Genomic DNA, 14025 nt, shown 5'->3' on the forward strand with positions numbered 1-14025 from the left:
TTTATGTTGTTTTCTTCTAGGGGAGAATTTTGAACAGACTCCTCTAAGACGCACTTTTAAGTCCAAAGTTCTTGCACATTACCCAGAGAATGTAGAATGGAATCCTTATGATCAGGATGCGGTGGGAATGGTTTGTATCACATTTTTATACTTAATTTGTACTTGAGTGGCATGTTTACTACGAGGAAGAGGCTGGTGTGCTTAATCAAAATATCTTTCAGCTTAATATAGGTAGTTTTTGTTAAGCTTCAACAAAGCAGAATTGTGTCTCTCTATGGAATAATCAAATGCATCATAATATTCACTGATATCCATAATCTTTCAGATTCCTAGCTTGATTCATATCGTCAATGTAACTTATAGGTCAAGCCTACTAGCCGGTACATGTGCTTTCTGTTACAAAACATGTTTAGACTTACCAAAATCATAGAGTGGCTTGGAGTCTGCTCATAGCTTACCATTGGTTGGCTCTCCTGCCACATTCATTTGTCTGCTTCTTATTCATGTCATAGCTTACCAAACGTGTGTTTGTCTCTCCCATGGAGCATTGCCTGTTTACCATCTCTTTGATTGACTGTGATCTCTGCATCCACTGACTCCTTTCCAAGCACATTATTTATTTCCTTTGTGTTCAGCAGCCCATAAGAGTGCATCAGTGCATGTATTTTCGAGCTGCCTCCCTCTCCCCCTGCACCTGTGTTGTTCTCTGTCTCCAATGTGCTTCTTCCCGCCCTCTCCCTGTTGCGCTCATCAGTGTGCTTCTCTCCGTTGCTTCCCGCGCCCTCTGTGTTGCCTACTCTCACCCACGCGCTCTTCTCGCCCCGTTGTACCATCCCCCACCTGCACTTTTGCTTTTCCCACCCGTGATGTTTCTGTGTACCTCCCACCCTCCCTTGTGTTGTTTCAAAGTCCCATGTTGCTTCCAACCCCGCCCTTACCCGTTTTGCTTTTGATGCCACCCCACCCTTTCCAAGGGTGCTTATGTATCCTGCGTTGCTTCGGTGTTCCCGCCTTCCACCGTGTTGCTGCCACCCCAACTTGGATCAGTAATTAAAAAGGAAAATAAAAAGCACCTGCATCCTTTTGCAGGCTCTTGTGCGTGCCTACAATATGCTGCGGCCAGCACCATTAAAAGCTTTAAAAAAACTAAATAACGTTAGTCATGATGCACAGCTTCTGAGATGATGTGCAACGTAGCTAAAACCCACTGGCAAACTCAATAGACCACAAAGGAGAGACCTATTGGCTCTGCTACTGCTTGTTTGTATGACATTTCTCATCTTCTCATGGTTCACTGAGGTTCTGTGTACTGCTGCTGTGGTGGTCTTCACGATGTTTCCTTTATTTGCCGAGTATTTTAATTATTGCAGAAAAGAGAGGAATTCCTTGAAGATTTTATTTGTTGAACAGTATTTTTGACCCATATCGGCCAATATAAAACATATCTGCCAATATAAAACATATCTGCCATTATAACACATATTTTCCAATATAAAACATTGGTTTGTTGTTTTTGACACCTGATATTAAGACATAAATTGTATTTTATTGGTTAAATGTGTATGGCTGACTATCAAATCACTTGTTTCTATTGCTCATCCTACATGCATTTGATAGTTGCGTTGGAGATTCATAAAATGATCACTCAAGGGTCACCTAGAGGTGATGTAAAAGGAGGCCCTAGATACAAAACAATTTTGTCTTTTTATAAAGCCTCTCTTTGGCAGCTAAAGTGGTCAAGGGCATCTTTCAGATTTGACACTGTATGTAAGGAGCTTTGACTTCAGCTCATGGAAACCTTTTCTGGCAACTTGATTCCCTGAAAGTTGTCAGCCACTGAAAGCTGAATCTGAAGTCAAATATTGCTGACTTCTATTGCCCACACTCCACACATATGTTGGGATAGAGGCAATTGTTTTTGAAAAACCCCTATGAACCAGATGTATGACGAGACTGGTCGCAAAAAGTGGTCTCAAGTTGTGACTCTGCTTTTTGTAAACCATATCTTATGTATTTATTTACTAATAGGTCTCTAAGCAAATTGTCTAATCAGAGCGGGTTGCCAAATGACTTGCCAAATAAATACATATCAGACAGGTTGAAAACTGTGACTCCCTTTGATTGGCTAGAATCCCAGAGATGGGGGTCTACAAGGGTCAGCAGACAAATAGCCCTATGAGTGCACTACAAAGTTGAAAGTCTTTTTTCTTAAAGTAGATCAATTTCAGTAAAGGAAAGCGGGCTGCCTTAAAAAAAAGTTTTCAATTTTGAAAAACCTACGTAAGAGCTGCATTCTGAATTCTGAATTCCAAAGGGGAAGGGCTCCAAGGATGATGCTTTTTTCCTTCAAATCGGTTACGATTTTAACATTGGAGTTGGTAATTTATCAATGGTTGCGACTAGATTCATGGTAAAAGCCATTGATACATATACTACAGAATGAATGGGTCTCCCAAAACACGCCCCTTCCAAATTGCTTCTCAAAAATATTTTAGGAGCTTGTAAAACTATACACACTCCTAAAATGGGTTTAGTACATTACAAACGACATTTAGTGATTGGAAACACTCAGGTTTAGCAAACTGGAGGGTTTGACAACCAATAAAAAGTTTAATACACTGGGCTCTATGTTGGCAATGTAAATGTCAATTATTCTCAGTATTGTTATAAATTTGTATCTAAGAAGGTCAAGATGGGGCTGGGACCAAGATTCCCAGCCTATGTCCACATCCTATTCACAGGGCCACAGGTGCAGGTGTGCCTGAATGGTGTGCTTTCTCCCAGATTTACCATTGTCCGAGGCAGCAGGCAGGGATGTTCCTTGTCACCCATCCTAATTACTCTTGCCATGGGACCATTTGCCTCCTGAATTCGATGCAATGCCCAGGTCTGGGGTTTTGACTGGGAAATGGCACTGGAAGACAGAATAGCTCTATATGCCGCAGATGTCCTTCTGTTTATGGCCTGCCCAGCCAAAACGGATGCTTGATTCCTTACTATCCTTGACACCTTTGGGGATTCTTCTGGCCTTACAGTCAATTGGTCTAAGCTCTTGCTGATCCCTCTTATAGGAGACATTGCACCCAGCTTTGCTGATCCTGCGCTACAGTTTTCAGTACTTTGGGATTTACATGTTGTGGGACTTGGATCTGGCCTGGAATCTAAACCTTAGTCCCCTCACCGGGCCATCCATGTTTGACCTCAACCCATAGGCCAAACTCCCATTTAACATACTTGGTAGAGTGGCCCTGTATAAAATGATGGTCCTTCCGCACATCCTATATGTACACCAGAATTTCCCCTTGCCTGTGCCCAGCCAGTGGTTTGCTGCCATGACCTCTTGAGCACGGACATGTCTCTGGGACAATAAACCAGCCAGGATCTCCTTCGACAAATTTGTCTGCTCCACTTATGGGGACAGCCTGGTCATGGCCAACATCCATCTCTATTACTGGGCAGCACATACAGTGGTAGTGAATGACTGGATAAATGGAGGTTGGATGGACCCAGCCTTTTGGTTTGCTGTCTCTTTGATATGGTTTGATAACCAGATGGGCATACTTTATGGCACTCTAATTCCCCATGTGCTACCGGAGATCACCAAAGTGGTATTTGAGACCTGGAGGGCTGCCCTGCGCTGGATGGGTTGGGACGAGAGATGTTCCTGGCGACCCGCCTGTGGACCGGCAGATGGTTGCGTGAAGTGTTGCGGCTGGCGGGGTTCAATGGATAGGATACCATTTGTATCTCTCACTTGGGTGACATCTGGGTGGGCGACCATATGAAGTACTTCCAGGACTTGCAATTATCGTTTACCCACCATAAGTCACAAGTTCTCATTGTCTTCAGCTGTCAGACACTTTCTAAATACCGCTCAATACTGACATATACCCCTGACTGCAACCTCTTTGAAGATCAGCTCCTTGGAGGCGCACTAGTTCAAGAGGGTATATCCCAAGTCTACAAGGCCTTTGTTAACCACTTCTCTTGTATGCTAGCAACCCTAGGAGAGAATTGGGAGGGATGACTGGCTCCACTGGAGCAGGAATGGAGAGAGGCATGTATTGCCTCCATGCTTTAGCCATTTTTTAATTTTTTATAAAGCACATGAATTACTCCCGTAGGGATATCTCCGCGCTATGGAGGTGCTTCAGTAGACCAAGAGGGAGGATATGTTAAAACAGAGCAGTTTTAAGGAGCCTTCTGAATTGAAGGTGATCAGGGCATTGCCACAGATGGATAGGGAGATAATTCCAGTAGAGAGGGTTTGGATGAAAGGAAGCTTTCCACGTAGTCACGATTTTTGAACAGCAGTACAAGAAGCAGAGATTTCGTTCCAAAGCGGAGTGGCCTAGAAGGAATGTAGTGATTGAAATTTCCTGCGACATAGCTGGGACCTTTGCCGTCCAAGGCCTTGTGCACAATACAGCATATTTTAAATTTCGGTCGTTTGCGTACCGGAAGCCAGTTAAGTTGTTGTAGGAGAGGAAGAGAGGCAGTTCTGGGGGGACCGTTGAGACGAGGCGTGCCGCAGTGTTTTTGCCCACCTGTAACCTGCTCAGTGAGGACTCATTAGCTGAGACCAGAAGGGCAATACAGTAGTCCAAGCGGCTCAACACCAATGTCTGGATGAGAGTTTTCCATGTGGACAAGGGGAGGAAGGGGAATACTATCCATAACAGGCCAAGTACATGGTAGCAGGAACCTCCGGTTGTTGGGGCGTGATCTTTCATGGTCAATTCCTGGTCTAGGTGTATGCCAAGGTTCTTGACCACAGTCTTGGGCTCTGGAGGGTCCTCTAGATCCTCCGGCCACCAATCTGGTAACCACAGCAGAGGTGCATCTCTAAACAGCATAATCTCGGTCTTCCCTGCATTAAGCTGGAGGAAATTGTTCCTCTTCCAGCTAGTGATGGCTATCATGCCTTTCGAGAAGGTAGACTGGGCCTTAGAAGTGGATTTGTTGAATGAGAATAAGAGCTGAGTGTTGTCAGCGTATGAGATTGGTGTAAAACCAATTGTCCTGAGTAAATCCGCTAGGGGAGCAATGCAAATGTTGAATAAAGTGGGACTGAGACAGGAGCCCTGAGGTACTCCCCTAGTCAGTCCTATGATCTTCAATCAGAAGGGGCCTAGGTTTATAGTCTGAGTTTGGAGGGAGAGAAAACTCGCCATCCACTGAAAGGCTAGTCCATGGATTCCGATTTCTTTAAGTCTCCTGAGCAGGATCTGATGGGAGACTGTGTTGAAGGCGGCCAATTGATCAAGCCGCAAGAGTAGTACTGCTTGTCTGCTGTCCAGGAACTGCCTGATATTGTTGGTGACAGCAATCAAAGCTGACTCGGTGCTGGGCCTAAATCCGGATTGAGATTGATCAAGGCATCCTGTGGATTCGACATGGTCAGATAGGTGTTTGTTGATGTGTTTTTCCAATATCATTTATGCCCGGTTACGCATTATTCCGTTGAAATTCCTCCATTCTGCCCACTACACACCTAGGCGCCTGCGGAGGGCTTGCAGGCTTCCTGATGCCTCCTTCACTAGATGTGAGTGGGGTCAGAGAATTTCTATCATATGGTCTGGGACTGCCCCATTATTCGCAATTACTGGATATCAATTTTTGTGACTCTGAGGTACTGGGCTGGACCCTCGAAATGTCTCACCCAGGGTCGCATTGCTGGTGGCCTGAGATGGGATTGCACGCTTGTGGGGCTGGGCACATTATTGGTGAAAAGGGATGTGGCCAGGTGCTGGAAGTGTTCCCTGGCCCTGACGCTGAAGGATGGAGAGCTGGCATGGGCCACGCAACAAAGCTAGAGGAAGCCAGTTTACTGGGCCTGCATCTGTCCTGGGAAGCAATCCAAGATATGGGGAAAATGGTGGTCATATTGCAGATTATACTCCAGATCCTCATGTTCCTTGGAGGTGGGGAGGGTTGACGGTGGGTGATTTTCTGAAATGTACATAAGATGCTCTGTTTGGATCAGCAGTGAGTGTGTTGTTCTGTGCCGTAAGATAAGTAATACATTGTGGTTAATAAAATTTGTATCTATGAAAATTGATTAATATGAACAGGAAACGTTTTAGATTTATAATACAACCACCCTCATACAGAGTTGTAGCTGAATACTGTAAACACTTAAATAGGTATTCTGATTTAGTTTAGATTCTGTAAAGTCTTTGTGTTCATGTTTTTCTCTTGTTTACAAAGTAGATTTGGTGATGTACAGGTATTGGCTACATCATAAAGGTTTGATAGTTACTACTTGTTGTGTTATTTTTGATTTATGCTTCAACATTCCTTACTGAACACTCATCATGTCTTTGATTAGTTACCTATCCACATGTAATTGATCCCGTCTACTGCTTGAAAGTAACTTTGTAGAGCATGTTTTAGAATGACTAAGTGTCAAATAATAATACAACAAAATACACATATTATAAATCAATTATAATACATTAAAAATTATTTTGAGGTTCAAATTCATATTTAAAGGTATCTGACTCACAATTAAATAATAAACCAATACATTCTTATTTAAAATCCAGTTTAGTCTGTTGTTGTTGTTGTTGTTGTTACATATCAGGTATGGACCATAAGGAGTGTAATATTGCCTTAGATGCTCAGTAAGTAAACTGGACAAAGACTGCTGTGGCTTATTTGCTCATAAGGTGAATTTTTCAGATATTAAATGATTTTATATTTAATGCTTGGAGTGATAAACACATTTAGGAAATATTCCTAAAAATTAATTTGTATTGTATCATGGTATGTACAGGTTAAAGTTTTTCTTTGGTTGGTTCAGTGTCATCTGTATTTTCTTCTAGTTAAGCTTCATTAATAGTGAAGTGGGGACATATTTACCTGTAGTTAAAACACATCTTTTCCTTCTGTTGCAGACCGCCCTGGCTCACCCCCATTTGTCTTTCACTGCAGTTAGCGCCGGGACGCCTCTTTGCTGGGGCAGCTGTCGCGCTTTATAAATATTGTAACATAACATAGTGTAACCTTTTCTGATTATATATCATATAAGTATGAATGAAGTAGCAAGGAAAATTTATTAAAAGTCTTGTTGAATCTTTCAGCTAGAACTTTGTTAGAGTCAACCATCGAGTAGGTAGATTTTTAGGTCTGGTGTTAGCCAAGACCTTCTGATTTTACTAAAATGATATGTATAATGCGCTTACTTATACTAGCTTTTAGCCAGTGCTCTTCGCCCTTTGGTGTGCTATTGTGTCAGTCACATTTTTCTTCTACTGACTACAGCATACAACATAGGGCCGTGGTTCAGCCGACTTCAGTCATTAGCTGACGTTTACTTGACTGATGGTATTCTGCCCTTTCACAAAGAGGACATCCAAACACACAGTAGTTCCATTAAGTGCGAGTCTGTGCTTTTTTTTAACATAAGATTTTATTTGAGAAATGCAGAGTCGGAGTCTGTGCTTTTTGACACAAAAATATTTTAGCTTTTAGCAAATGTTTTTTTTAGTCTGATGAGGGCCTAACAACTTTCCAAAAACAAAACAAAGCATGCATTGATAAAGTCAAAAGGATAGTGGGAAACGTCAGTTCTGATGGTGTTGCTAATGCTAGTTTTAAAATGTTGATTATGACAGCCCTTGTATTCATAAAAAGACAACATCATTTTGTCAATTATTGAGAGAAATGATGGTACTACTGATGAATCGCCACACATTTAGATTGGAACATTTTGCTCTGTTCACTGAAACACGGACTCCATAGGTTCTATAAATATGTAATAAGTTTAAATAGGGAACATCCTAGTAAATCCCCAATAACACCTTTTCATGCTCACAGCACAATATCCTTTGTGCATTGCACACATTGGCATTGATACCTGAGAGGCTGTTCCTCGATGTATCAGGTGGGATCATGGCACGTTGAAACTTAGGTCTCCAATTTAAAAAAAATGTTCTTTGTGTTTTTACAGCTTTGCATGCCCAAAGGGCTTTCCTTCAAGACCCAGGCTGATTCAAGAGATCCTCAGTTCCATTCATTTATCATCACGCGGGAAGATGGCTCTAGAACATTTGGATTTGCTCTCACATTTTATGAAGAAGTTACCAGCAAACAGATTTGTAGTGCAATGCAGACGTTATATCATATGCACAATGCTGAATATGATATCATTCATACTCCATCTATCAATGGCAAAGACAGTGATAGCAGCCTGGAAGACTGCAATGAAATCCCAGTATCGAAACTGCAGCGCTTCAACTCCTATGACATTTCTCGAGATACTTTGTATGTCTCTAAATGCATTTGCCTCATCACTCCAATGTCATTCATGAAAGCCTGCAAAAAAGTGCTTGAGCAACTTCATCGAGCTGTGACATCCCCCCAGCCGCCACCATTACCTTTAGAAAGTTATATATACAATATTCTTTATGAAGTCCCTCTTCCTCCAGCTGGGAGATCTTTAAAGTTTTCGGGTGTGTATGGACCAATTATTTGCCAGAGGCCAAGCACCAGTGAACTGCCGCTGTTTGACTTTCCTGTGAAAGATGTTTTTGAATTACTCGGAGTGGAGAATGTGGTGCAGCTTTTCACCTGTGCTCTACTAGAGTTTCAGATACTGCTTTATTCCCAACGTAAGTAGATGGGTTATCCCACATTATGAAATTGTGTGATATATAAAATATGCATTGCACACTATTGTAAGGACATAACTTATATAGTCAGATGATACAACTACAGGAGTTTTAAAAGTGAAAATAACATTGATTTATTATGTGCTGACATCAGAAGTTAATATTGCTAACACACAAATATGGAACGTATCGGTATCTCCACAGGGTGGGGTTTATTTTCCGATATTATTTTAAAAGGTAATCTCAAACTGTGCTTGAGCTTTTCCTTCTTGCTCACAGTCTATATACACATTTTTGCTACATTATTTGCTTTTGTTACTCTCTCCTCAAAATTAGGTGTTCTGATATTGATATAGTTCAAAAACTGTAAAGTGCCTGGATCGATTTGCCCCAGCAAACTTTGTTTTTAGCATCCTTTACATCATCAGTCTAGGTACCTCAGCATCACTTTCTCTACAGGCAAGAGAAGATCAGTAACCAAATCTTCACAGTTGCTTATTGTTTTAAACGTGTTATTGTGTCTTCTTTAAGGATACTTCACTAAATAAACACATGGCCAGTTACAAAGTCCATAAAATGGATATCAGTATTTAAAACTGTGCTCTGATACAAGTACTCCTCTGAATTACTTTAGCTTCATTATAAATTCTTGCATTACCACATTAAAATCTTCACATCAGGTGACCTCCATTTGGGACTGAAGTGGGGTTGAGAAGCATGGTGGAATGATACAGTGAGAATAACAAGCTTGTGTGCACATAGGGACAATTGGGAGGTTTCAAAAGGGTTCAAGGTGCAATGCCCTGCTCTGCCCTGGCTTTCTTTGATGGGGCAGTAGTCTGAATCTAGATATTACATGTGAAAATGCTCTATTCCTAAATCTAGTGCGCAGCAAAGAAACAGAGTACAAAAAAGCCCAACAACTTACAATGATGGGTAAGAATGGGGACAACCAGGGTAAGGACAGAGATTAAGTATGGTTTGAATGTGCTGCAACAGTTGGTTGCATGAATGGGTATTTTAAATCGGACATGTGATTTTTGTCAGTTCTCAATTCCTGTGAAACTATGGAAATCAGGAGTCTGTCTGGGGACATTTTGATGTGCAGCATTGGCTCACAGTCTCACCAACCCCCTAATGCACTGTGCACACGCTGGTTACTGTGAATACCCTTTTTATATGCATTCAAATTGTTTTTGAGTTACTGTATGATCACAATCTATTGAAGCAGCCATAGGGCAAGAGGATGATGATACGGTAACTGGTGTACACTCTCAACAATGTCTTGGTGTTGTTTTATTTGGACAAGCATATTTAAGCAATCGAGAATTTACATTGTAGATTGCCTGCTTCCTTTAACATCTTGAAGACTTCATGGCTGGAAATGTTTGTGTTACGGGCAGTCAAGGATGCTTTACTGGTTGTCTACTGACTGTTGCCGTTGAATAAGTGATAAAAACATGTAATTGGTATTTCTGTTTAAAAAATACTGATGTTCTTGCTGACGTGCCACAGAGCATTTTTGTCTCTCTGTGGTTGAGTTGTTGATACACTTGTTTTAAACCATAGAGCAAGTGGTCCAAATTCATCTCCTGGATGATACTGTTGTAGTTGTGTCCTCAATTTAAATTTCTCCAAACCATCAAGACACAATTATAGAGAAGCTGATACTTTGGGAGCCTCTGTTATCTATTGAAAGACGTGACTACAGGGAAGCAGTCCTGAACAATCAGTGCCATCTCTGCTTCAGCATCATCTTGCTTTGATCATTCCATTAGACCGTACAAAGTAGTTGTGGCAGTTTTCATTCAGCTTATCACAAATCCTCTAGTTCCAACAGTGATAAAACAATCACAGTAGTGCACATTTATTGCTGCCATTTAATAAAAGAAAGCTACCACACATACCAACGAGGCTAGCTCACATGATTGTTGAGAACATTGTTTTCCTGCAAGGCCAGCAGTCTTGCAAATTTCTTTCTTCTTTTGCATTAGAGGCTCCTGAGCTTGTACCCCACGAGTGGCAGTTGGTGGTAGCAGTTACTATTCTGAAGGACAAAGACATGACTATAAAGATTCTGGAGGATTTCAGTCAAAGGTTTGCTGGACATTTGGGAAGGAAATCTCCATCAGGCATTTGTGCTGATTGCTTCATGCCCGTATTCTACTATACTTGCATTGGAACAAAGGGGGGTCATCCTTTGCCGTCGTCAGGATCAGAGAATTTGTCCAAGTTTCCAAGGGCTTCTTTTGATGCCAAAAATATTGGTTAATCTCTCACCAAAATACAAAGTGACTGATGTTCTTTTTTTTAAAAAAAAAACTCTTTTTATTAAACAAGAGAACTGATGCAATGTGTTCATACAGTAGGAAGAAAGAATCTTTACAGTATAATTACATCGCACATTGAGTCATACCGGTGGTGGCGACTGGATTAAGAACTCAAGGCGTTACAGGCACAAATGTCCCCTCTGTATGTGTTCCATTTAGTCCAGATTGCAGGCCACTTCTTGGGGCATCCACGCATTGTATACACTATCTTCTCCCTAAACATGCACCAGTCCATGTCCGCCCTCCATTTTGCTAGTTGAGGCGGCACCCCAGCACCCCAGAGCTGGTCTATATTCCTTTTGGCCAGCATCAGGCCCGGTATGGCCCATATGTTGTCCCTGCTATTTAAGTCCTTGGGTTCCAATACATTCAGGAGGCAGTGCGTGGCTTCAGGACGAAGGCTTACCCCAAGAACCTCTTTCATGCACTCGTGTATTTCCTGCCAATTACTTTGGATGTAGCCACATTCCCATAAGATGTGCATGAATGTACCCTCCTGCCCACACTGCCTCCTGCACCTCTCGTCATTCACCCCTCCCATGCTGACAAGTCGATACTCAGACACATACACCCTATGGAGAATCTTTAGCCACACCAGATGCAGCCTAAAGGAAATCGCAACCTCTCATGGGGAGGAGATCGCATCCTGCCATTCCTCGTCATCCAGCTCTAGGCTGTCCCTCACCCACCAGTCCCGAATCAGCTTGAGGGGATCAGGTGTATTGTTAATTCATTTTTTATATGTAAGGGAGCTTGCTTTCATAGTCATATAACACTCGAGCAACCTGTCTTCCAGTGGCGAGGACTCTGGTGGAGAGGCTCCCTGGGAAGCTGCGCAAGTAGGGTGTGTCGTATCTGTAAGTAACGGAAATACTCTGTATTCGAAAGTTCATACTCGCTCTTCAGGGGGGTGAATGGTACCACTCCTCCCCCCTTCATAGGTCTCCTATCTTTGAGATCCCGATCAGGTCCCATTTGTCAAAGCCCTTTGAAGTCCCCAAGGTACCTAATTGTTCAGCGTCCCACAAGGGAGTGGCTAGCGTGAGCTTCTGCTCCCATCCCAGGCTTTGATTCGAAGCCTGCCATACTTGCACAGAGTGTTTGGTTGGCCCCGTTTATGGGAACTTGCACATTCTAGAGTAAAGGGCCCTGTTATAGTTACCCCCAGGAAGCAGCCATTTGTCCATTCTATACCCCGGGACCTCCGGGCATCGGTACGTGCAGTGGTTTATTGTAGTCAGGTGGGCAGCCCAGTAGTATTTTGTATATCTGGGAGACCGATCCCCCATCGTACCAGCCGAGAGCCAGCTTCTGTAGAGCTATTTGGGGACTAACATCCCAAAGGAGTTCCCTCTGGAGGCTCTCCACTTCTTTAAAATAGTGTGTGGGGATCAAGTCTGGGTAGTATTGCACGGCACAAAGGAAGCCCGACAATGACATAATTTTAAAGAGAGCTGACCTGCCCAGCAGGAAAAGGGGGAGCGCCCTCCAATGCGCAACATTCCATTTAAGTCCCCACCGGGTGCGGGGGGTGGGTATTGTGGTGGGAGGGGGAGGAGGGAGTAGGTTACGGCCATATCGAGTCTTAGGGTCCGCCAATATGAAAATTCCTAAGTACTGGAAGCCCCCTTCAGCAATTTGAATTGGACAGTTATTAGGCAGGCGCAGAGAATTCCTGCTGAGGACGTATAGCAAGGACTTGGCCCAGTTTATTGTGCAGCCTGAGTATCTCCCAAAGATGGCAAATATATCTAGGACTGCGGTAAGCAACGACCTGGGGGAAGCTAGATAGAGTAGGTTCTCATCTGCATAGAGGCCTTGTTCCACTTGAGATCCCGGATTACAGTGTCTTTGTGGATCCATGCCACCAAGGGCTCGAGGGAAAGAGTTAACAGAAGTGGTGACAGCGGACACCCCTGACGTGTTCCCCGACTCAGCGCAAACACCTCTGATTTCTTATTGTTTACTACTACTTGTGCCAGGGATTCAGCGTATAAGAGACGTACCCAGCCTATGAAACCGGGCCCAAAACCCAATTTCGCCAGGACTGCGAATAGGTATGGCCACTCGATCGTATCGAACACCATGGTGGCGTTTAACAAGACCACCACTGTGTCTTCACGGATCGTCCCGACTTTCCCCAACACCCGGTGCAATCTCCTCAGGTTCAGTGCATTATTACGGTGGAGCATAAAACCTGATTGGTCAGGGTGTACCAGTTTGCTGATAACCTGCGTCAAGCGGCTCGCCAGCAGCTTGGCCAGGATCTTGCGTTCAAGAAGGAGATGGGCCTGTAGGATGAACACCTGTCTCTGGGCTTGCCATCCTTGTATATTGTGACTAGAGTTGCTCTCCTTGGTCCGAGGTGAGCAGTCCCGCTTCTCTGCTGTCCTCAAACGTCTTCCGCAGATGCTGCGCCAAGGCATTTGGCTGGAGCTTGTACAGTTCAATCGGCAGGCCGTTAGGACCCAGCGCTTCCCAGGTTGGAGATTTCTAATTGCCTGCGCTATCTCATCATTGGTAAATGCGCTATCTAGGGACTGCTTTTCCTCGGGGGACAGGGCTGTGAGACGGACATCTGAGAGCATTGCTTGTGAGTTTTCTTCGGACGTAGCGGAACTCGCCAGGTATACCTGCCAGTAATGATCAGCAAACACATTGGCAATCGCCTGTGGATCTGTTATCTTTCCGCCACTAGTGTCCGTGAGTTCTGGTACTAAACGAATAGCCAGTTCCTTCCTGTCTAGCCATGCTAGGAGCTTCCTGCCTTTACCACCCAAGTTGTATATCCTTCCTTCTTTCGCCATGCCCAATGTTTTGGCCATATCGGTGGCTAGTAACTTATACTTGAGTTTGAGCTCATGCATTACCTCCTTTGTGGCTGACCCCTGACTATCTTCCTTCTATCGGAGGATGTCTGCTTCCAGACGGACCAGATCTTTCACCTTCTTTTTTCGCACCCCTGCAATGAGCAAGAGAGCCTGCCCCTTCAGCACTGTCTTAAAAGCCTCCCATACAGTTTGATGTGAGGTCACGGATCCAACATTGTCTGCAAAATAGTGGTCTATGGCCAGAAGCAG

General features: G+C 43.5%; 1 protein-coding gene across 4 annotated transcripts in view; it reads left to right on the forward strand.

Moving 5' to 3' along the window:
* Positions 1-14025, forward strand: part of DENND5A (DENN domain containing 5A) — a 341747-nt gene that overhangs the window by 35755 nt on the left and 291967 nt on the right. For all 4 annotated transcript variants that reach the window (XM_086955975.1, XM_086955974.1, XM_086955976.1 and 1 more), the window contains 2 exons: positions 21-130; positions 7955-8615. In XM_086955975.1, the coding sequence (XP_086812101.1) occupies positions 21-130; positions 7955-8615 (771 nt within the window). The remainder of the gene's footprint in view (positions 1-20; positions 131-7954; positions 8616-14025) is intronic.

This window comes from Lissotriton vulgaris, chromosome 2_1 (genome assembly GCF_964263255.1).
Source record: "Lissotriton vulgaris chromosome 2_1, aLisVul1.2, whole genome shotgun sequence".
NCBI lineage: Eukaryota > Metazoa > Chordata > Amphibia > Caudata > Salamandridae > Lissotriton > Lissotriton vulgaris.